The sequence below is a fragment of the Clytia hemisphaerica genome, unplaced genomic scaffold, assembly GCF_902728285.1.
Source record: "Clytia hemisphaerica strain Z4C2 unplaced genomic scaffold, Clytia hemisphaerica genome assembly, whole genome shotgun sequence".
Taxonomy (NCBI): Eukaryota; Metazoa; Cnidaria; class Hydrozoa; order Leptothecata; family Clytiidae; genus Clytia; species Clytia hemisphaerica.
Genome location: NW_027103315.1, coordinates 254,249 through 279,062, shown reverse-complemented (window position 1 = coordinate 279,062; position 24,814 = coordinate 254,249). Strand labels below are relative to the sequence as shown.

Here is a 24,814-nt window from a genome sequence, read left to right as displayed (position 1 = left end):
TGCGTCCCAAAAAAAGCAGATCAATTTTAATATAAAGCAAAATCTCATTATTTAAACTAGGTTTTAAAGAATTGAAATAAGATTAAAATTCAGTGCTCAATCAAAAAATATTCAATTCCCAAGGCAAAATGATTGCGTAGACTGTATAAAAATCGTCAAATAATTTCGTACAAATTATGAGGATTTTACTTCATCTAAAAATTTGTCCGCTTTCTTTGGAACACACTGTATATTCAAGTCTTCGTGTTTCTTAATTGATTTGCTCAAGAATTCACGATATGCACCATTGCAATGTCTTCTGACATTACATCACAGACCCAACAGCTGAATGGTTATTAATTGACGTGAAATTAGTCAATACGTCACTTACAACCAATCAGCTGTTGGGTCCGTGGAAGACATTGCAAAGGTGCATATCATGAATACAATCAAGCTTTTCTTATATTTTCATTATTGAATCTACCAATCAAAAGACGTTGCATCCAACAAATCATCCAATGAGGTGTCGTAATCTTCGGTGACAGTCGCTTTCGGTTTCGTTTTCTTCTTGAAGACACGTTTTTTCGCTGCATGTCGATCTGTGATAGAATTTTAAAAAATTAATCTTTGATAAAGGCTTGGGGACACGAGAAGTTTTTTTTTTGCGTTGGTGCGATGCAGCATGCTCTATCCCACCAACACAAGAAAAAAGTGCGTGTGTCCCATGGTTTCTTTTTTTGTTTCAAAAGTGAGGGAAATACCCAAAAGACACGCTGATTTTGTCCCTGGGACAATGGGGCAAGATTGATTCGATTTAATTCGATTCTAATTTTGTTTCATTGATTTTGCTCCATTGTCCCAGGGACAAAAGTGAGATTTCACTTTTGTTGGTAGTAAGAAACTCGGTAAGAAAAATGTGGTGGAGACACGAAAAAGTGTTTTTTTGCGCCAACGCGAAAAATCTTCTCGTGTTCCCAAGCCTTAAAAGAAAAATCTGTGAATAGTTAACTGGTCCAAGAGGTTCTTTTATCATTTCTTTAAGAAGTTTCTGGAATAATCTTCAAGTCAAGGTCTGTGTTACCAAGGTGAAAATAAAAATGTTTGTTGGAGACTCTAAATTAAATTTTCGTCTGCAACTTCTTTTATTATGTTTCGGGCTAAACCCAGTTGACACACACCGTCATTTGAACGTTCATCTAACGTTAAATGGACGTTACGTACGCCTGATGGACGTTAAAACAACGTTGTGTGCCGGCTGGGAAGGTTATCAGAGTAGAAATTATACCTATTTTATGTTTCTTCTTCCGTTTGGCGTTGAGTTTACTTTTGCTGTTTTTATCAAGAGCATCTTCAACCTTCAGAATGTCATTTGCAGTTTTGTATGCTTCACTGACATCCTTTTGAAGAATGCTTTGTGCAACGTTCATTCCTCCTTGGTCTAAAATAAAAGTCAATAAAATTGATATTATCAATATGCTGCTACTTTGCCAAAATTTTTGTGAAATTATAGGATTACCACATCACTATGTGGACCCCAGTCATACTGGAAAATTAAGCAAAAAATTCGTCCCCGGTGGAAAAATACCCTTGAATTTCAGCCCTACTGGGAAATCGACTTTGATTTCCTCCCCATTCAAAATTCCATGTTTAAAAATTGCACTCCAAAACCATCCCGACTGGACTTTTTAACCTTAAAACAAAAGAATGTCTACCCCCATTAAGATTTCAATAGGAATTTTTATCCCCACTGAGAAAAGAACTTCCATCGGGCTGTGAGACAGGGCTGTATTACCGCGACGACTTCATTAATGATTAAATATGTGTCAAAAGGCGAAGAAAATGGTGAAATTGTGACTTCGTTTGTCTTGTAAGAGAAAGCTCTAGTGTTAATAAGACATGTGAAATTATTATATTCTTGATAGTTTTTAACCATGTAATATCCAATTCAAGCAGTAAAATATTTGTAACAATTACAAATGGTAAGAAATCAAAACATTAAAGCCCTAGGGGGAGTCATCGACCTTCAAGTTTGACGACCGTGCTGCAGGAGGATTCCCTTTAACTAGTTTTGTAAATCTTATAAATTTTATCACCCATTCCCTGATGAAAAAGGTATAGTTTTCAGTTTCAGTTTATTTTTTATTTACCGGGAAACAGATTGGTAGTAGACAGCTCCAGACTTTTAGTCCTTTCCCCAAGAGTAGGAATTTTACGCTCGAAACGGAGGAAGATATGGCGTAGCCTAGATTGGTATATAACCCGGGGTGGGCAGCCAGGCAAATTGACTGACGGGTATGTGCGGTGGTTAAGGGTATGTTTTTCAAAATATCAGAAATGCACTGTAAGGGTGGACTTTTGATAAATGCACTGTATGGATGGAAATTTCAGCAAATGTAGGAAAAATTGCAAATTTTTGCTCAAAAATCTTGATTTTTTTTGTTTTGTTCTAAAAGAGTTTATAATTTGAAAAAATGCACTGTAAGGGTATGACTTTCACCGATTTTTTTCTGCACTGTAAGGGTGCAATTCTAAAAGCCATTTTTTTCGCCACACATACCGTCAGTTGGTAAACCCACTACCCCCCCCCCGGGTATATAAGCATTCTTACCGTAAATATTTTCAGTGTTTGTTGCATAAACACTATCTTTGAAGTCGGAAAGATAATCTTGGGAAGGGTTTACTTTCATTTTATTGTTGTTTTCATAGTACGAATAGTCATTATCTTGTTTTGCATCAGTTGTTCCTTCACCTGACTCTGTTGGTGGTTCCTGAAATAAGAATGATAATGATAGGTCAAAGCTACGTAAATCTTTTTACTTTAAACCGAATAGCGCTCCGCAACGCATACGTCATAATAGACGATATCGGCTTAACGTGAAAACTCAGATTTGATCCCCGAATATTGCCCACAATGCTTTGTGCGGAAAAAAAATTCACCGTGAACTTTTTTCTGCACAAAGCATTGTGGGCAATATTCGGGGATCAAATCTGAGTTTTCACGTTAAGCCGATATCGTCTATTATTATTTTTCACTCTTTTCAACATTGGTAAGAGTTGCAATCCCACAATTCAACGTGGCTCAATTAAAGATACGTGCAAGGTGTTATATATCTTTTGTCAAATGATACAATTAACGCGCAAAAGAGATTAACACAATGCGTAATTGCTTTGTACATTAAAGGCAAAAATCAGTCGGAAACATGTGATAAGATCTTTAAGCAATTAACCCCGGTCAAAAACCTTTCTGGTCAAGGGAATTATCACAAAATATTGCGAATTTTTCCCCAAATGTACCCGATAATAATGATTTACCTTTCTTACAAGGTACAATTACCACCGCAGGGAGCCTAAAGCTCCCGAGGATGGCATTCATAGCTTCACGCATAAGGAAGTTGGGCAAACATCTCATAGTTTTGCGCGCGTTTTTCAGTATTTTAGTTCCGCTTAACGGTAGCATTCTTATTTTACGGTCTCTCTATTGTTTTATCATCATCAAAAAGACTTTTCCGGAGTTATTTTGATCTGGTTACTCGTTTTGAAATCTCAGTTTGTCTTTTTCTTATCCCTGGAGAGTTAATGAATCTATGGAAATTCCCTTTTTTTCTGAGAAATTCCCTTTTTATACCACGTTAATTTATAAAGCCTGAAGTGCCAGGTATGAGCTTTTATGAGTTTAAAACTTTTTTCTCCGTGATATACACAAAAGAACTCAAGCGTGGTAGATTCTACCCCCTGGGGTTGATAGGGTTAAAAGAGAAATATTTTCTTACCTTTTCAACACAATTTTTTTTGTTAAATTTCAATTTCAATTTTTTGCCATTCTTCAATACTCTGTATCTTTTGCATCGTTCTTGATATTTCGGTGCACTCTTGCTCCTCAAAACACCACTAGTGATCTTCGAACCCTTTTTCTTCAAAGAATACTTTGGTGAATGAGACCTGCTATAACCATCATCTAAATTGTTCAAGTCTGTTGTAGAATCAGGTCCGCTTTGACTTTCTTCCTGTGATTGTTTTTGATCGCTTTGTTCATTTGGTGCATCTTGAAAATCATCATTTGAGCCGAATTTAAATGTTTCTTTACCGTTATCTCCATGGTTGCCAGAATCTAAAGATCCAGAGCTTCCACTGGAGCTAGTTGAACTATCTGAAGAACCACTGTAAGAAGAACTGGAGCTTCCAGAGCTAGATCCTCCAGAATTTCCAGAATCAGAACCCTTTGAAGATGACGAGAACCCCTTATTATCATTTTTCACTTTCTTTGCTGAGGGAATTTTCTCTTCATCACTTAAGGATGATTCATTGTTGTTTGGATTTGAAGATCCTGAATGATGTCCATTCTCCTCTTTAGAGTCTTCTTTTGTTTCATGAGAAAAAGAAGAAGATGAAGAACTTTGATGATTGCTACTGGACCCATGATTGCTACTCGATTCGTGATTACTACTGGATGATTTATCTGAATCCGATGATGGGTTTGCATTTGGATTAGAGCTTCCATGATGTTCTTCCTCCACTGCTGCAGACATTTCTTTGTGTTGGTCCGGAGATTCATGTTTATTCGATTGTGATTTCTGATTTTCGTCTGAGCTGAATTCATTCGTGTTTTCAAAGTCTAAAATTTCATTTCCTTTATTTTCTCTTGTATCTCCACTGGTGGCTGATTTGAGGTTCAATTCGTCCAATTTTTTGTTCAACTCTGTCGTCAACATCTCCTTCAATTTTGCTTTGACGTAATTCTCAGCTGGCTGATGAATATCTTCCGCTTTTTTCGGCTTTTTATCCTCTTTTTTGTTGTGTGGAGGCGGTGGGTGGATATGTGGCGGACCGAAGGGGTGACCTGCATAAGCGTGTGGTAACCCGTATTGTGCACCGTGAACCACAGCGGGATGAACAGCGTGCACTGGCGCTGCAAGTCGGTGTATCTCATGCGGTTGAGAGTGTATTTTGAAAGGAGCTTCAACATGAGGAGTATGAGAGATTGGTACTGAGTTATTTTCTTTGCTAAAATGTTCATCTTCTGGACCCATAGGTTCGTTACTGGTGATGACGTAAGGATGAGGGATATTTAAGATGGGTGGTCTGCCATCACACGGTGGATGCTCACAATGGTGGACGGGTGGTGGCTCAGGGTGGTGACAGCATGGTGGCCCAGGTGGGAGAGAACCATCTGAGGGGAAGTTGTAACCACAATCTACGCAACCTCCATGATAAGGTTCGATCATTTCTTGATGGTGGTTTTCATATTGGAATCCGTGCATCCCTGGAGCCCTTGCAGGACCTCTGAAACCTTCATGTACATCATTGTGCAGGAAATCTTGAGGATGTTGATCAGGCGTGACAGAGACGATCTGTCCATGCTGGTTGTCTTCGAAAGTATTCAAACCTTCGTTATGATTGGAAAAATGTGGAACCCAGATCTGTTCTTCGTTCTGGTTATTCAGATTCTTAGGTCTGTAAACTTCGTGAACTGCAGTATGATGAGGGTCGTAAGCCATTTGTCCAGTGTGAACCAACGTTCCTTGTACTGGTTGATTTGGATTGTATTTTCCATGTTCTACTTTATCACCATCCAGCTCTGGATGATAAGGAAGTAATTGAGGATGGTGAAGACCTTCAACATGAGCTTCTGGGTGTGGTTGAGCACCTTGATGAAATCCACCGCCATAAGGATGATTGTTGTATACGATCACTTTCGGTTTCTTGTCTTCTTTGTCATCTTTCTTACGTTTTGCTCCTTCAATGTGCGTTTCATAATTGGCTGGTTGATCTGTCCGTGGATCGATGCCTGGAATGAGAAATAATATGGCAATAACAAGTATAATCATATGGTTGATTACATACAAAGGACGAGCGGGGCGATAAATCCGTAATAACCCCACTTTTTTGTAATCGCCCTGATGTAAACAAGAATTTCTATTGGTTGAAAAGTATCGTACGATATTTTCAGAGCATTTTGATTGGTTAACAAAATATCGCACAAAGTTTTTAAGCAAATCTAGAGTGTCAATCAATTGTTTTTTATAGTTTCAAATGTTTCGAAAAAAAAACAGAAAACGATTGATTGTTCTTCAATTATTTTTTGACCGTATAATTAACGCGGAATAACATGGTATTCTCGGGTGACTTTAGATTAATAACCCCCTCGTTTCATTGAAAACATTTCAAAATAGCCCTCACTACGCTTGGGCTTTTTTGAAATGTTTTCAATGAACCTCGGGGCTATTAATCCCAAATCACCCTCCAAACCATGTTATTACTAGTACAAACAACTGTTAGAGCCCTTTACGAAGATGTTTTTAACAGGAAATATTGTATAGCAGGAATAGAAAATGCTATTTGTAAGCCTTCAGTGAATCTGTCATTTCCCAGCTGGCACACAACGTTGTTTCAACGTTAATCTAACGTTAAATGGACGTTGTGAACGTTAGATAAACGTTGAAACAATTTGTGTACCAGCTGGGTTAGGCATTGCTTGCAAATGCATTTACATTCAAAGTCACAATATATTACAATTCGTTTAAGATATGTAAATAGGACAAAACAAAGCTTTGTAAATTTTGATTGTTATTACATTGGCTACATTTGGACAACGTAAGACATTCAAAGTGATCAGAAATAAAAAGGAAGTCTTATCAATAAAATTTAGTTTGCTTACCTCTGATCATATCACCTTCCAGCATCTGGCTCTCCGTTTGAGAAGCACCTCCACCATCACCAATAAATCCATCAATCTTTGCACCCTCATTGGTATAATAAGTGGCTTTATTGCTACTCACTGTCGGTCTCAATTCGACGACTGGAACCTCATGAGATGCTTCTGTTGCCAGCATTGTTAGTGGTCTTTGGGGTTCGTTTTCAGATTCAGCTTCGATCATTGGTGCATATTGAATATGTCTTCGTCCTCCTCCTTGCGCTTCATCAAACCCTTTGATCAAGTTTGTGATGGTTCCTCCAGATCCTCCGAACGCCATATATTCAGTATGTTGACCTATTGCGAAGAACAACAAAATTATTAACTTGTGCTCTCTAAACATTACTGGCTTTTGGCTCCTCGCTTCCTTTGTTCTTTGACTTCTTGACTTAATGTTGCTTATCTTTGTTATTTATCTTTCATTACAATGTGTTTCAAACATGGTTTTATTTGCTGAATTAATTCATTTTGTAGGGTATAATTTTCCATTGGCTCCTTCTTACTTTAAATTAAGTTGGTTGGTTCCTTTGTATGTCAACATGGTGAAAGATGATCCAGATGTTATATTTTGAATAGACTCTGTGCTTTTGAAAGGAGCTATTCTTTCGCAATTTCCCATAATTTCCACTCAACATTTCAAGCACTTATGAAACTTATCAGTTGTAATACAATAAAAAAAATCCAAAATAAATAAAATAAGTAGAATGTCAAGGTATCTTCCTTCAAAGGGGTACAGTCACTGGGTCCTAACCCATAGGATACTAACCCTGGTTATCCAAAAGATTTGTCTAAGGTGCCACCAACCTCTTTAGTACATGGTACTAACTTTTTTTGAGGAAAAAATAGTAGTTAACAAACAATTACCTAATATAGCGAAGATTGCACTAGCTCCCATGCCAGCAGGTCTTTGTTGAACTTGTATCCATGGCAACGTGTTGGTTCCTTTGTATGTCAACATGGCGAAAGATGATCCAGATGTCTTGATCAGTGTTCGGCAACATCCAAGTGAATCCTTGAAAGGAGAAATAAATAGCAAACACGTGTAATTACATCATTACTGGCGGTACCTTACCGAAAACAACTGATTACTTCGTACACCCCTGTCTCAAAACCCCGGTGGAGCTTTTTACCATAGCAGGGATGAAAGTTTCTATTGAAATCCCAATGGGGATGGAAATTCTATTGTTCCAAGGTGCTCCAAGGTTAAAAAAATCCAGTGGTGTGAATTTTGAAGTTCAATTTTCAAAAATTGAAATTTGAGTGGGAATGAAATCTGAAATTCTAAGGAATCTTTTCCACCAGGGAGGAAATTCTTTCCAGAACAGCTGGAGTCCAATTCGGTGTATTACACAAGGGTGTCTTTATCAATTGAATTGGGCTTATGGGTTCACTGGAACTAAGTGGAAAAACCTACAAAGAGTGTCCATGCATCATCAGTCATCTGTCCAAAGACTTCTCCTTGAGCAACAATCATGATTATACTTGGTGCTTTGATTCCTCCGATGAATTTGACCATCTTTTCTGTCTCGACTTCACTGGTGCCTGTCTCGTAAACTTTCGAATGTTGAATCTCGTAACCTGCAATGTTACATTGGTTGAAAAGAAAATTTAGGTTAGTTTCATCAAGTGATTAGATGAATAGGAGAGTGCCCGGTTCTCAAATGAATGAAATTTACTCACAAGAATAAGAAGTAGGAAATCACAAGACGTAGATTGGTTGTCCAGCTTCCTTTGCCCGCTTTTTACCAATAAAGACGAAATTAAAGAGGGAAAAGTCTTAATGATTGCCTTAGTAAAAAATACAATAAAATGACGAAAGAAAAAAACATAACCATCGGCATAGAGAACTTACTTGGATAAGACAACACAACAATGTTCATTCCATCAGTCCCTCCACCAACTTGCGTTCCATCTAACTTGATCATGCCGACAGCTCCTGTACAATCTTTTTTACTGCAGCCTGTTGAATATAATTCCACGCCATGATCTGAAGAAAAAATACAGCGTCGAAATTAATAAATTTAAAGTGTACAAACGGTGTGACGGTATGAGCTAGTTTTTTCCATCGGTGTTTTAGGCTTTGATGGAATAAGTGACAGAATGTCGGTGCCGAACATGGCATGCAGTGATAAAATATACATTTTAGCAATTTTCGCTGTCAGTATTGTCAGTGCATTCGATTTTTGTGGCCACCTCTATACGAGAATTTCGACTTTCAAAACAAGAGATGAATAGTCAGATGAAACATTTTTCAAGAGATTACTTAAAATAATTTGACATTAAAGTTGACGCTCTCTAATTCGACGTTCGAGGAAATTTAAAGTCCCCGTCAACAAGTTTCATAAGTGATGCTCTCCCTTATTCGATAGGCTCCCCTATTCGATGAAAATCCGATTCCCCTTGAAGATCGAATTAGAGAGCGTCAACTGTATTTATCGTTTCGGAGCCAGACTTACTTCCACCGGTGGTGATGAGAGCTGTGATCAGAGATTCTGTTTTCTTCTTGTATTCGCGGAACAAATTAGTTTGACAATCTGGTGTGGTGCATGGTTGAGGTTGTTGCTTCTTTGGGTTGTCATCACCTGGATAAAGATAAAGGAAATAAAGAGCGATTTGGAGAGCTGAAGAGGCTATCTGCAATACTTCGTGGGGGTACTAGACTTGCAGGATGTCCGTTATATACAGACTGGACCCAATTTTTGAGAATTTCGGAGCCCTAGAGAGACTATTTTTACTACTTTTTGTTGTTTTTATAAACCATAGAGGGAAGGTAAATAAAACAGCACCTGGTTGCCCTAGCCCCTTGGCCCATTGTTGAAAAGGTCTTCCTATCTATATCGATCATATGTATTCTTAACCCTTTCCGTGCCTTTTGACCAATATGTTGGTCATTTTAGTGCTTCAAAAAAAAAAGTAAAATCAAGCATTGAAATGTAGCTTGACATTGGTTAAGATTTTTTTCAAAATATAACAACGAAGATTTAAAACTTGCTGATCTTTTATTGGTTTGAATGGTTTTTTTATAAAACCTTTAAAAAAATGTTTATCAAAGTTGAGAGAAAGTGGAACAAAAAACCGGGTGTTTGCCACCAACTTTGAATTCAAACACTAGAATGTGGAAAACGCCTTGGCTACTTTCGGTGCTTCTGTATAAAACTTTCCTACCTTTTCCATCTTTTGCATCAGTAATCGCTTTTTCCTTTTCTTCGGGTGTTTGCGGTTCAGGTTTTGTTGGTTTTTGAGGCTCTGGTGATTCTGCAGGTTTTCCTGTTTCAGGATCATTTGGAGTTGGTGTGTTTCCTGAGTTGTCAGGTTTCAATTCTGGTGGTGTTGTGTCTGGTGATCCAGGCTCTGAAAATGGCAATAATTATATCCTTTTTTATAAGAATATACTTTATGAGAATGGTTATAATGAAACTGGCTAAAAAATCACCATCATGGAATTGGCAACTAAACCTAAGAATGTCACTTTTAGAGCATTTTACCATTAAATTGCCGATTATTAACCAGAAATGCTAAAATGTTCGGCAAAAATACCAAATTTTTGCCTGAGGTTCTTATAAAAGATAAGCGTGTATCATACTTTGAAGCTACTTCCTATCTAGTTTTATTTTTCGAATTTCCACATATTTTTAAAGAAATTCATAAATTTGCTGTCTGGATATCTTCTTTCAGAGCAGGAGTACGCGTTTCGTTCTTGTTCGGATTCATTAACTGCCTATTGCACCCTGACTAATCAGATCAAATCACAGAGCTTTTCAGCGCTCTTAACATCTTAGTTTTCATATATCAAAGATCTTCGCTTTGAAAAAAAAATCCTCTTACCTTTCTTAGCAGGGAAGAAACACCAAGGAGCCTTGCTTCCATTTTCCAATGGTCTCCAACAACATCCTTTGCCTTCACATTCTGGTTGTTTGATTCCCATGTAACCACATTCTTTCCTTTCGTCAGGCTCAATTTCGCATTGTTCTGAAAGGCAAAATATAGACTGATTGTTTGTACATAAATTTATTGTTTTGAAGGAAGCTACTTTGCCGTTGGTTTACTTAGTAAGTTTAATTTCTGAGCCTCAATCGGTCAATACATACATTTCTAGAACTAAAAAAATCTCAAACTTTTCATAGGACAAAGCTTACCATTGTCCGGAGGTGTAGGACTTCCATCAGGTCCTTTCTCACCTTCTGGCTCCCCATTGGGGCCTGTTGGTGTCTCAACTTTACCATCAGGTCCTTTGGGTTTTGGCTCAGGGTTGACGACGCCAGGAGTTGGTTTTGATGGCGTTGGTGGGCCAGGTATCGGTGGGACGGGCACAGATATTGTAGTTGGTTCTGTGTGAGAAGAATGAAATAGAGTAAACTTAATATTTAAGACCCCGGGATTTTTATGACACTATTACAATTTTTCATAATAGAAAAAGATAATTACGGTGTCAGAAAAATGCTTTCTTCCAAAAATTTTACATCTCTCTTGTCATTGCTAATGACCGCATATACCCATATCTGTCGGCCATTTCGCCTGACAGCCCCCTTCCCATCCAGATTTAAGAATATCAACATTCTACTTTTTTTGCTATATGTTTTACGTGTTTGAAATGTTTAAATATATACTTGCTTCGAAACTTATTGGATTGTAAAGACGAATGATTATGTCATTTGTGATACTTCAAATGCATTAAAAAAAACTTTAGCTAAATACATTGAAGAAACGGTGCCCTGTGACAAATCTACCACTCTTACCTTTCTTAGCTGGGAAGAAACACCAAGGAGCTTTGCTTCCATTTTCCAATGGTCTCCAACAACATCCTTTGCCTTCACATTCTGGTTGTTTGATTCCCATGTAACCACATTCTTTCCTTTCGTCAGGTTCGATCTCACATTGTTCTGAAAGGGGGAGAATTATAGAATATGATTAATGTTTTAAAATAAATATGGTTAAAATTCTTTAAATGCGAAACTTTGATAACAAAGTTATACTTGATGATAAAAACTAAACTCAATCTACATTTACACTGCTTTTCCTTAAGATTGCACCATCATGAAACACCGTAAAACATATGTGAGTTAGTTCTTTTTTCTCGTTATTTTGGCTCGAGTTTCTTTTGGACTTTTGTACACTTTGTGATTCTATTTATTTCACAAATTGATGATGCATTTTCTGTTAAGCTCTAGTTTAGACAGTCGACTTTCTCGAAAATAATTGTTTGAGAAAACAAAAAGTTTGCAGAAAGTGACCAATTAGAATCTTTGCTAAAAAAGTTAAAAAGAATTAATTGCATAAACGTCAAAAGAGTCAACTTTTTACCAACTCTGTCCTCAATTAGAAATGGCAGTGCAAAAGGTGAAGATAGATAAAGAAAACAGCTTTAACTATCTCAAAAGAAACTCACCATTATCAGGAGGAGTTGGTGTTCCATCGGGTCCTTTTTCTCCTTCAGGTTTACCATCTGGACCAGTTGGTGTCACAACTTTTCCGTCGGGTCCTTTGGGTGGTTTTCCATCTGGTCCCTTTGGAACTTCTGGTGGCCCTGGTGTGCCTGGTGATGGTTCTGTATAGTAAAATGGGTAGTGAAAAATATGAAATTTATGTCGCAGAACAGGAATGTTCACTCTATCTCTTAGTACACCCCTGTGTCATAGACTTGGTGGGACCATCACTGCAATTGAAAATTAGCCCAAAATTCCGTTCCGAGTGGAACAATTGAGCTCAAAGTCATCCCCACTGGAATTTCTGAGCGTGGAATAATAGAATCTTTATCCACATCGAGATTTCGGTAAAAGTTTTCATACCTACGGGGCTGTGAGACAGCAGTGTCTGAATGTACTGGATATGTGTTGTAGATATATATAATGTAGTAATAGTAGGGGGCCAAGCCTGGGGTTCCGTGACATCCTTTCTACGACCTAGCCATTTTTAGTCTATTCCCTTACAGAACAGTATACTACAAGATATTTTTGAGAGGGAGGACGCGGATTAGGCCCGGGAAAACTTTTTATGACCAAAATAGTGACGCCATAGGCAAAATTGCAAGAGAAATAAGGGGTAGAGAAATAGCTGATTTTCAAAAGTCAAAATAAACGAAAATGATTGGTACCATCTAATAGAGCATATAAAATTCTGAGCAAAAAAATGTATTACAACAACTCTCTGACTAATACACACAACGAAATACAGCCGCTTGAAGTTCAAAAACATACCGATGTCAGTACGATCAAGACAAGATTTGACGTCAAAATCACAAGAGCTGACAGTTAGTTGGTCTTAAGTTGGTCATGCTATATCAGATGGTACCAATCATTTTCGTTTATGTTGACTCTTGAAAATATCCTAGTAACGGCAGTCGGAGGCGAACCGAAGGCTCCTCTTTCGATAGCTATCTATCCGAAGGTAGGGGAGGGCACCACTCTTTCTCCCTGGGTCGCTTCACTTACCCTTGACCCTTCTATTAATTACTGAGCATCAAGCAGAGAGTCATCGAATACCATTTTGTGAATCTTTGGTATGACCCAGCTGGGAGTTGAACCCATAACATTGCACACCGTAGCCGGATGCTCTACCACTGCACTACGGTTGCGAAATAGAATACAGGATCTCTGTTTCAGAAGCAAAAACATTGAAAAAGAAAAGAAAAAGATCTTACCTGGTTGCGGCAAGCCTTTACAACAAGTGTACTCAAACTGAACGTTGTCTCCTTTGCCATCTCGTTTCAAATGCCATCGAGAAAGGAAATGCAAATCAGGACATTTGACATCATGACGATCAAGATACACTGCGTTGCCGTTTCCTCCGCCATCTGCATTCATTTTTGTGGTCAAAGCTTGGCATTGTTTCTCGCCAGGAACATCATAACATGTATAGCTGAAGCGATATTGTCCTCCGCCCGGTTTTCTGTTCATTTTGAAAGTACTCAAATAACTGTTTTCACACTTGATGTCTTGTCGGTCTAGATAGACCAGGCCACCTCTACCATCATCAGTAAATGGATTATCGACGGGGGTTGGTGTTCCTGCTTTTGGTGTTTTACAACATTTGTAAGTGATTTGGTATTTATTTCCTCCACTTCGTTTGAGATGGAAACCTGACAATGCTTCGCCTAGCACCATAAAATGAATGAAAAGTTTGAATCGATTAAAATTTAACTAATTTCGTTTTAGACTCTCATAGCCAAAAATTTCAAAATCTCCGTTTCCTTGTTATAGCTTTGGGGTATTCTGGCATCAATTTGCTCCTGATTGTAAAAAAAGATATTTCTAAGCACACACGCAACAAAATTATCGGGTTAACAGTCTAAGGCTTAACACTAATTGATATAGCTTTTAGGTTCAGGCCTCTCTAGCTTTAATTGGGCTACTCCAGAAAAAAAAATTACCCCCCACGTTGAGAAGGTCATTTTTGGAAGGACAAACCCCCCTGGATCTTTGCCAAAATATTCATAACCCCTCTTGATTTTTAAGCCAATTTTTGAGCTACTATTTTGGATTTTTTCCGAATTCAGGGACTCCCCTGGGGTTTTCACACATTTTCATTACTCCTGTGGATTTTCTTTGTTTTTAAGGTGTTTCCTGTATTTTTCAATTTTCCAGACCACCCCCCCCCCCCCCTGGACGTCACACCTCTTCGTCGTTGGGGTACGGATTTTTTCTGGAATAGCCCATTCTGGGACTGCAGAATTGTCTTACCGTCGTCGCACTTGACATCATGGCGATCCAAATAAACAGCATTCCCTCGTCCATCGTCGTTTATATTCGTTGCTAAATCTCTACAAGTGTATGGTATCTCTGGTTCTGTTGGAACTTCTGGTAAACCTGGAACTGGTGGTCCAGGCTCTATAAGGAAATGAAAATATTTTTGTCAATAAATATAGCTTCCAAAGGACTTGGTGGAGCAGGTTCTTGAAAAAATGAAAAAGAAAAGAAACTGTTTGTTGTTTTCTATTCATTTTCATTCTATTTCATAGATTTGTTCTTTACCTTTTCAGGCAACGTTTAAAGCAATATCAAATAATTCGACAATAATCAAGCGTTATTATCTGACGATCCTTCGCCTAGTAACATAAAATGAATCAGAAGTTTGAATCGATTAAAATTTAACTAATTCCGTTTTAAACTCTCATAGGCAAAATTTCAAAATTTCCATTTCCTTGTAATGGAGAAGCATAGTATAAGAAAGCCGCGGCTGGAATATGTACCGCATTGTCTTTTCAGTTAATTGCTGTTCCATCTCTGTCTCCGAGCTTTATAAGAACATCATGATGATCAGTTTGTTATTGGTAGATAGTTTTTCTCTTATTTTCCTTCACAAAACGATTTTTTTATTGCTAGATATCTTTGAATCTGTACTCAATAGAACACTTGAACTAATTTTGGACATATTTTAGGGGTATTTTGTGGAAACAATAGTTGTTCGCTAAAATTGAAATTATAAGAACTATATTCAAGATGACAACTTTCCTGTCAGTTTAAATGATAAATTTTGAAGGTGCTGGCTTGAAATTTTCACAGTGTTATCTTGATGTACTTGTTCATTGATTTCTAAAAAGATTTCACTGAAATATTGCGAAGGCATTTCGAGGCACCTCATTAATTTTTGAGTTCTTTCAACCCAGCCATTTTGTGCTTGTTTCAATTTCTTAGTGTTGATTTTTCCGTTACGATGATTTTATAATACAAGTGTATTATCAAAGGTATATTATTAATGTCTAAAACGCACTGGGAAGTAAGTATTAACGACAAACCAATAAAATTTACCATTAAAGATGCTACATTACTGATTTCTTGATCAACAAATAGTCATCAAATACGAAAGAGATAGCATAACAGAAATTCAGATGTTATCATTCCAGCCGCGGCTTTCTTATACTATGGGAGAAGTTAACAGAATTCCCTCGTCCATCGTTACTATTTATTACCTTTCTTAGCAGGGAAGAAGCACCAAGGAGCTTTGCTTCCATTTTCCAATGGTTTCCAACAACATCCTTTGCCTTCACATTCTGGTTGTTTGATTCCCATGTAACCACATTCTTTCCTTTCGTCAGGTTCAATCTCACATTGTTCTTTAAAAGGTTGAATAACAATGAATTGAACAGTAAATTAGCTTGTATACATCAACCTCAAAATGTTAAAGCTAGAGTGATTTTATTTCCGTTTTTCACTCGAATTTTTCGAATAGAAATATCTTCTATGAACACCAGAGACTCTTAAAGAGAGGATTAACATAAAAATACCAAGGAGAAGACTTTTCTTACCATTATCTGGGGGCGTTGGTGTTCCATCAGGTCCTTTTTCTCCTTCAGGTTTTCCATCTGGGCCAGTTGGTGTCACAACTTTTCCGTCAGGTCCTTTTGGTAGTTTTCCGTCTGGTCCTTTTGGAACAACAGGCGGTCCAGGAGCACCTGGGGTGCCAGGCACTGGAGGTCCGGGTTCTGCAAAGCAAAGAGTCGTATCTTATAAATCAGACTTTTTAAAGCATCCCAGATATAAAACAGGAACGTTTGTAACAATTGAGAAGAATATTTTCAAAAAGATTTTCCTTCTAGTAATACAAATTCCTTTAATATCGTTACTGTTTAATTCAGTGGCGTGGTTGCAGGGGGGGGGCCAGGGGGGGCCAGGCCCCCCCCAGCGGAGCCCTTTTGAGAAGGGACGCCCAAAAATAAGGGACGCCAAGAAGGATTTTTCAGGCGCCCATATCGCTTCGCTCGCACAATCCCTTTTTTGTGTTCATAATGAGCGTATAGAGAGGGGCGCCAAAAACAAAAAATCTTTAAAAAGGGCGCCATATTTGCCTTGGCCACCCCAGAAAAATTTTCCCACCACGCCACTGGTTTAATTTTCACAATAGCCAATTTTTTTCACAAAACTCATTACTTCTTAAAAGTTTTTTCAGGAATATACCTTTTTTAGCTGGGAAGAAACACCAAGGAGCTTTGCTTCCATTTTCCAATGGTCTCCAACAACATCCTTTGCCTTCACATTCTGGTTGTTTGATTCCCATGTAACCACATTCTTTCCTTTCGTCAGGTTCAATTTCACATTGTTCTGAAATGGTTGATGAAAGTGTTTTTAAAAAATTTGCTCACTTATCTTCTTACTGAAGTTTTGCTAAATCTAATTAAACAATTGAAAATTTACACAAAATCCTTAAGTGAAATTGATTTATACACCACTGTGTCACAGACTCGCTGAGGTCCCGGCTCCACTGAAAAATCTGGCAAAAAATTCGTTCCCGTTGGGAAAAATACCCTACAATTTCAGCATAACTGAGAAATTGATTTAATCTCCATTTGATGTTTAAAAACAGCACTCCAAAACCATCCTTCGCTGCATCACCTTGGAATAATTTAATTTTCATCCCAATTGTGATTTCAATAAAAACTTTTACCCCAGCTTGGGGAAGACTTTTATCGGGGCTGTGAGACAGGAGTGTATTTATTTACCATTATCTGGAGGCGTTGGTGTTCCATCAGGTCCTTTTTCTCCTTCAGGTTTTCCATCTGGACCAGTTGGTGTCACAACTTTTCCGTCAGGTCCTTTGGGTGGTTTTCCGTCTGGTCCTTTTGGTACAGCAGGTGGTCCAGGAGTACCTGGGGTTCCAGGCACTGGAGGTCCGGGTTCTAAAAAGTAAAAAAACAGCAATAATCATAAATCAAGTCATCTTTTATGTATCTCATATCTGTTTTTCAATTTGTGAACTACGGATATGTTCTACATTATTTTTATAGATTTGATTAACTTATCACATGTTTAATCTTCCCTTTCTGTTTATATCTCTTGATTCAAAGTTTTTCGAAAAATTTACCTTTTTTAGCTGGGAAGAAACACCAAGGAGCTTTACTTCCATTTTCCAATGGTTTCCAACAACATCCTTTGCCTTCACATTCTGGTTGTTTGATTCCCATGTAACCACATTCTTTCCTTTCGTCAGGTTCAATCTCACATTGTTCTGAAATTTCAAAATCCATGATCTTGTAGGGGTAACAGTATAATATTATCGTCAAAAATAAGAATAATCTGATTGGCTTAAAATGCGTATGTAAATGCTGTATTTCATATATCATACCATCAGTTGCGTTGTGGGAAAATTTTTCTGGAGGGGCCAGAGTTAATTTTTTTTAAATTGCACCCCTCCCCCCAATTTTCCAAAGTGGTGCCCCCACCCACCAGTTTCTAAACTGTTACTAATTCATTTGACTAGACATAATGAGGAAGGAAATATTTAGTGGAGAAGAGTAGATATATCTTTGATGAATGGAAAATGGAAAAACAGGCCCCACCATATTTGAGGCCGACTAGAAAAATTTAAAAATCGACTGCCAAGATACCCTAATAAACTACTAAATGAAAATAGACAAATTTTACACCTGCTAGAGTGATGTTTTATGATTTCAATATTGTTGTCAGCAAATTGGTCTTGGGGCTCAGTTAGATTTTCATTTAATTATGCTATATTGTACACACAAAAAACTTGTAAATTAGCTAGATTGCAAAGAAGTTACCAATTAACTGTATTGCGAGCGAAGCGAGCAAAAAAAATGCAAGAAATTTAAAACTATATCAGTAAAATTGGACCTGGGGCGCAATTTAAGGCGTATAAAGTATGATTTTTAAGAATAGGGCGTTTAAAAAATCCTCTTTTGGCGCCCCTTGCCTTTCGGCGCCCCTTCAAAAAAGCTCCGCTGGGGGGGGGGCATGGCCCCCGCCCCCCCCTGCCACAACGCCACTGCATACCGTACAAATACAAGAACGCGTTCAAAAAGGGGTGTGGTGAGCAGTTAAAAATCTTATTTGGTATAGTCTCTCCCGAATTTGATCATTAGGAAATGTTTTCTTTTTATTCTCAGTCCCTTCGATACACTCAAAAGAAAGTTTTGATCTTCTTTAAGACCATTCGAATTATTTTCAAATGTTATGATGTTGATTTCATTAAAATACAGGAAATTAAAAGAAAAAAGAAAAAAGACAAGTGAAGTGAGAAAAGCTTGTTGATATTTTCAAGTTGCTGATAACTCTCTTATCGCACTTCTGCTCGTACCATATTGGATATAATTTTCTTGTTCAGAGTTTTCTATATTTTCCTCGCCTTAAGGCTCGATTGACGCAAAATCTGAACACGAAGTAGAAGATCTTCAAGTCATATTATAGGTTTTATTTTTACTTAAGTGTTCCCGTTTTATATCAGACACATCTTTCATATCAGGAGAGTGCCTTCTTTATATAAACAATACACAGACTGGGTATTTCATAACAGATAAAAACCATTACCATTATCAGGAGGAGTTGGTGTTCCGTCAGGTCCTTTTTCACCTTCAGGTTTTCCATCTGGGCCAGTTGGTGTCACAACTTTTCCGTCAGGTCCTTTGGGTGGTTTTCCGTCTGGCCCCTTTGGAACAACAGGTGGCCCAGGAGTACCTGGGGTGCCAGGCACTGGAGGTCCGGGTTCTGCAAAGTAAAATAAATCAACATTAAAGATGGTCCACACGTTGCTTTGAACTAAGAACTGAAACCCCAAAGCATACATCTTTATACTTTTTTTTATAACAATGGTGTTTTTCATTCTTACGGTATTCTTAGATTAAGATAGAAATTTAACCTAGATTTAACATGAAGTACACTCCTGGAGAATATTGAGCGTTACTGAGGTATTATTGGTAGTTGAAAATGCATTAGAAATGGCATTCTTAGGTTCAGTTGCTGAATTCCATGATGGTGATATTTTACCATATATTTTGGCAAATTTTCATCATAGACATTCTTATATAAGTGTATTCCACACAATAATATTTTGCACATTGATGAAAACTAATACAATGCTTTTAAAAATTTCCCTCGCCTTTCTTAGCTGGGAAGAAACACCAAGGAGCTTTGCTTCCATTTTCCAATGGTCTCCAACAACATCCTTTGCCTTCACATTCTGGTTGTTTGATTCCCATGTAACCACATTCTTTCCTTTCGTCAGGTTCGATCTCGCATTGTTCTGAAAAATAAGTGATACTTTTATTTGTAATAGAAACTTCACTATAGCATATTGAAAGAAGTGTAAAAATTATATTCTATTGTTTTGTGACAAAGAGTTACAATATCATACAAGTTGAACTAAGGTTTGTAATAAGATTTTGAAATATAAAGAAAGGGTCAATTTTACAGATTATGGCATTCAGAGGACGCTGAAATGTTTCTTTAGCAAAAAGACAGAAAAACAAAAATGAATGAGAACAGCGTTTCAAAATAACATAACTTCCGGAATTCAAAAAATTTGAAATTGTCTTTAAAATTTAATGGTCGCCTGGAACAACTTTCAATACATCGTAAAGTATACTAAAAATTTAATACTGTGAGAAAATTATTTTCATATCTTACCATTATCCGGAGGCGTCGGCTTTCCATCAGGTCCTTTTTCTCCCTCAGGTTTTCCATCTGGACCAGTTGGTGTCACAACTTTTCCGTCAGGTCCTTTGGGTGGTTTTCCGTCTGGTCCTTTTGGAACAACTGGTGGTCCTGGAACGGCTGGTGCTTCAGGTGTTGTTTCTAAGGTGATTATAATTTTCTATTTACGAAAAACATACAAACAAAGACTTTGAATAACAGAAACACACCCTGTATCACCAACCCAGTTAACTCAGCCCCAACGGAAACTCCAATGGAAAAATTCTCGAGAGGCCTAAATTCTAGATCCGTAGAATTCAGTCATTCCTGATTTTGGAATACAATTCTGATGGATGAATGAATTAGAAAATATAAATAATTGCTGACAGAAATCTGAATCTTCGTTAGAGAAACTGGGAAGTTATATCCTTTGAGCACTTTGAGTCTCCATAACTTTCTCCGTAACTTAACTCTAATTTCCCATAAATCTAACGAAGTCCAATTTCCCGTTCACGTTTGAGTTATGGACACTTTACTGTAATACCACTGTCTTCAAGCGGAAAGCATTTTTTTAGCCGGTTGCGATTAATTTGGTTATCTTATTTCAAGCTAGGATATTAAGCATTCGTGGTACAATACAAAATTTTGAATTGAAAACAAACTGAGGGAGAGGTGTAAACGAAAAACCAATAAAATGCATTCAATAATATTTTAGTTGTTTTATTTATAACTGCAAATGCGGTATACATCTGCACGGCCAGCTTTTTAGAAGACTGGTAATGAATTTACAAAGAACGTTTCTTTCAAAGTTATTCGAAATGCTAGAAAAATGGTTTGCACTCCATATCAGAGACTCAGGTTATATATCTCTCAAATGATATAAAATTTGATATTAATTTGCTTAGTTTAGACGCAACCTAAAAATACCATGCACCGAGAAAAAAATTTGCAAATTTATTACCAATCTACTCAAAAGCCGACTGCGCCGCTAAGATTTGATAGCTGTATTGTAAAAGCAAATGCAAAATACCTGGTTGCGGCAAGCCTTTACAACAAGTGAACTCAAACTGAACGTTGTCTCCTTTGCCATCTCGTTTCAAATGCCATCGAGAAAGGAAATGCAAATCAGGACATTTGACATCATGGCGATCAAGATACACTGCGTTGCCGTTTCCTCCACCATCTGCATTCATTTTTGTGGTCAAAGCTTGGCATTGTTTCTCGCCAGGAACATCATAACATGTATAACTGAAGCGATATTGTCCTCCGCCCGGCTTTCTGTCCATTTTGAATCTGCTCAAATAACTGTTTTCACACTTGATGTCTTGTCGGTCTAGATAGACCAGGCCACCTCTGCCATCATCAGTAAATGGGTTATCGACGGGGGTTGGTGTTCCTGCTTTTGGTGTTTTACAACATTTGTAAGTGATTTGGTATTTATTTCCTCCACTTCGTTTGAGATGGAAACCTGACAATGCTTCGCCTATGGTTGATGATAAGCAGAAAATTATAACTTTCAAATTTACAACATCTTGCTATTAGGCATGATGGGTTTGCTGTGAAAACGAAGGCCCGAGCCAGTTTTGAACGAAGATCTCTTCACACATTTGAATAGATTGACTATACCGGACTTATCTTTTACATGGTTTCCGATAAAAATAGGGCATCTTTAAACAAAATGTTCACAACTTTTTTTTGAGAACTTTTTTTTCTTTGGCACCCTATCTCTGTTAAAATATCCCTTTTTAATCTCCAGTTCTTTGCCTTAATTTATAAGTGATAAAATATATATCAGCAAGGGTCGTGAAAATTGATATTACCGTCGTCACACTTGACATCATGGCGATCCAAATAAACAGCATTCCCTCGTCCATCATCATTTATATTTGTTGCTAAATCTCTACAAGTGTATGGAATCTCTGGTTCTGTTGGAATCTCGGGTGGACCTGGCACGCCGGGTGCTCCTGGCACTGGTGGTCCAGGCTCTAAAAGGAAATGTAAATATTCTTTGTCGATAAATGTAACTTTCAAAGACGGGGGCCCGGGGGACGTGCCGCCGGAGTTTGAAAAGTGGACCCTGTCAGATATAAATGTTGAGTAAATTTGGGACCCTGTCGAAAGGAAAATCGAAAAAAATTTCTCATTTTCATCCCTGAAAATTGTCCAAAATAACCAAAAGACGACCCTGTCAGATACAAATGTTGAAAATTAGTTCAGATATATTTAGAGCCTTTAAAAGGTACCCTGACCAGCGGCGCGTCCTTGTCATCGTTCTGGGGGATCTTCACAAAACAATACGTCATGAAATATATAATATGTTAGAAAGTAACACTTCGGTGCATTGCCTTCAAAATCGAAGAACAAATAGAATCTAACGTTTTGTTTTTGAATTATGTAGTCTTTTGCATTCGAAAAGCAGACAACGACAATGAATCATGTGGCCCTGTTGGTTAGCATTTAAAATCTGACAATACTTATAAATTTTGGAAAAATCTATTAATTTCCAGTAAAGACAAAACTAACCTTTCTTAGCTGGATAGAAACACCAAGGAGCTTTACTTCCATTTTCCAATGGTTTCCAACAACAACCTTTGCCTTCGCATTCTGGTTTCTTGATACCGAAATATCCACATTCTTTCCTTGCTTTTGACTCAATGTCACATTGTTCTGTTATTTACAAATATAAATTATGAACATTGATAAAGGTAATCTTACCAATTTCTTACACATCATGACAGGTTGTTCAAGAGAGAGAAAATATATCGGGAAAGGCTTTTTCTACAGTCTACAAATTCAAAAAAGGATTTTAACTCGCACTTATTAAAGTTTCGTTTCTTTCTTAAAATATACTTACCAGCTTCAGGAGGTGTTGGTTTTCCATCAGGTCCTTTTTCTCCTTCAGGTTTTCCATCTGGACCAGTTGGTGTAACAACTTTTCCGTCAGGTCCTTTGGGTGGTTTTCCGTCTGGTCCCTTTGGAACAACAGGTGGTCCCGGAACAGGTGGTGCTGGAACTCCTGGTATTCCTGGATGACCTGGAGGTGCTGGCACTGGAGGACCGGGTTCTGTGTGAAAATGGAAGGTTAGAACCTTTTAAAATCGTTATATCTTCGAGGTTCTCTTATTTGCAGACATATACCATAAAAAAGAGATTGAATTTTAAGCTAAGGTTATCTTAATAAAATTTTGCACGCTGCTACAATACAATTTTACTTGCGTCATAAACGCATGCGAAATTGCAGAATGTAGTGCGTCAATTTTTCTGCTATCATTCTTAAAAGTTATATAAATAGACTATTTTGGAGGTCGTCTATACTACAAAAACTTCTATGATGGAAGCAATGCAATGAGACAGCGAGAGAGCCACTTAAGAGTCGTATCAGTGTAGCCTTCGTTATTTTGCTAATACCCTACGCATACAAAAATCAACAGGGACCCTTTCGAAAACGATGTGACAGAGTCATCACTTATGAAAAGGTTTTTGTTTACTAAATTGAATTTCTAGATCATACCTTTCTTGGCAGGGAAGAAGCACCAAGGAGCTTTGCTTCCATTTTCCAATGGTCTCCAACAACATCCTTTGCTTTCACATTCTGGTTGTTTGATTCCCATGTAACCACATTCTTTTCTTTCGTCGGGTTCGATTTCACATTGTTCTGCAAAATAACAGAAGCACAAACTTTCGTACGGATTTTCAAAGAGCAATGCCTTAGAGCTTTTCTTATATTTTAATTACGTAGAAAACAAACAAAATCTGGTTCATCGCAATGATTTATCATAGCCCTAAGGGCTAGATCTGCGGCCTTTATCGTAAAGTGAAGTAAGTTTTCTTTCCTACCAAAGAAATCACGTGACAACAAGCAATTTCGCTGGTTTGAGGGATGCGAAATAGCGATTGCCGCCTACTTTTTTTGATCTCGCGCTCCGAAAACAATTACAATGCTAGATCCTATCCATCGGCACGAAATTTAAAAATTCAAATGTTTGCTTCCCTTCTTTACAGTGGAGAAAGCTTAAAGTTGCCTAACTAGCCCGGGCTTTACAGATCTGTGGCTCATCGTACAATTTTCATCATTCCCATTCAAATTTTTTTCTCTTTCTTCGATGTATTTTTGCGATAGAGAACGAGAAATCAACCAAAAACTGAAGAAAAACAACCTTGATCAACCAAACGACCTTGCAAACTCTGTGTTCACTGACAATAATTGCTATTACAACCCTCTTTTTCTTCTTTAGTTTTTATTTTGGTCGGGAAAATACACCAGTGTCTGGAAAATTATATTTCGATTTTCAAAAATGTATATAGTAAGTGCTTTGACTGAGAAAATTGAGCAGTAAAAAACCTAACAAAAATTCCTAATCTCTAACCGATTGTTTTCTGTATTATTGTGTGGGAATTATTTCTTTGAGGTTCGATTTCTTACCGCTATCAGGAGGAGTTGGTGTTCCATCAGGTCCTTTTTCTCCTTCAGGTTTTCCATCTGGACCAGTTGGTGTCACAACTTTTCCGTCAGGTCCTTTGGGTGGTTTTCCGTCTGGTCCTTTTGGAACTTCTGGAGGTCCTGGAACAACTGGAGGAACAGCTGGGACTCCTGGTGTCCCTGGAGGTGCTGGGACTGGTGGGCCTGGCTCTGAATAAAAATAAAAAAGATGTGAAAAGCGTAATGTATCTTGCTTTTATACTCCTTTATGTTTGACTGCTTAATCAGAAATATTTTGAAAGCTTTTGATAATCAGTTTCTTAACATTTGAGTTATGATTATTTAAAAGAGATTTTTGAATTACAA

The 24,814-nt window shown here is 37.6% G+C and overlaps 1 protein-coding gene across 3 annotated transcripts in view; it reads right to left on the bottom strand.

Annotated features, from left to right (window-relative positions):
- Window positions 1-380: 380 nt before the first annotated feature.
- Window positions 381-24,814, bottom strand: part of LOC136813704 (uncharacterized) — a 37,089-nt gene continuing 12,655 nt past the window's right edge. For 2 of the 3 annotated variants that reach the window (XM_067070206.1, XM_067070212.1), the window contains exons 17-46: window positions 24,452-24,658; window positions 23,540-23,683; window positions 22,883-23,092; window positions 22,552-22,695; window positions 21,849-22,013; window positions 21,059-21,511; window positions 20,023-20,190; window positions 19,496-19,639; window positions 18,928-19,104; window positions 17,465-17,608; window positions 17,103-17,279; window positions 16,561-16,704; window positions 15,912-16,088; window positions 15,576-15,719; window positions 14,347-14,493; window positions 13,308-13,760; window positions 12,057-12,215; window positions 11,407-11,550; window positions 10,807-10,998; window positions 10,496-10,639; window positions 9,836-10,021; window positions 9,127-9,252; window positions 8,523-8,657; window positions 8,085-8,248; window positions 7,535-7,682; window positions 6,635-6,967; window positions 3,750-5,764; window positions 2,588-2,747; window positions 1,265-1,417; window positions 381-578 (exon numbers count right to left, since the gene is read on the bottom strand). In XM_067070206.1, the coding sequence (XP_066926307.1) occupies window positions 460-578; window positions 1,265-1,417; window positions 2,588-2,747; window positions 3,750-5,764; window positions 6,635-6,967; window positions 7,535-7,682; window positions 8,085-8,248; window positions 8,523-8,657; window positions 9,127-9,252; window positions 9,836-10,021; window positions 10,496-10,639; window positions 10,807-10,998; window positions 11,407-11,550; window positions 12,057-12,215; window positions 13,308-13,760; window positions 14,347-14,493; window positions 15,576-15,719; window positions 15,912-16,088; window positions 16,561-16,704; window positions 17,103-17,279; window positions 17,465-17,608; window positions 18,928-19,104; window positions 19,496-19,639; window positions 20,023-20,190; window positions 21,059-21,511; window positions 21,849-22,013; window positions 22,552-22,695; window positions 22,883-23,092; window positions 23,540-23,683; window positions 24,452-24,658 (7,376 nt within the window). In that variant the 3' untranslated portion in view covers window positions 381-459. The remainder of the gene's footprint in view (window positions 579-1,264; window positions 1,418-2,587; window positions 2,748-3,749; window positions 5,765-6,634; window positions 6,968-7,534; window positions 7,683-8,084; window positions 8,249-8,522; window positions 8,658-9,126; window positions 9,253-9,835; window positions 10,022-10,495; window positions 10,640-10,806; window positions 10,999-11,406; window positions 11,551-12,056; window positions 12,216-13,307; window positions 13,761-14,346; window positions 14,494-15,575; window positions 15,720-15,911; window positions 16,089-16,560; window positions 16,705-17,102; window positions 17,280-17,464; window positions 17,609-18,927; window positions 19,105-19,495; window positions 19,640-20,022; window positions 20,191-21,058; window positions 21,512-21,848; window positions 22,014-22,551; window positions 22,696-22,882; window positions 23,093-23,539; window positions 23,684-24,451; window positions 24,659-24,814) is intronic. The other variant, XM_067070219.1, reaches the window with a different exon arrangement.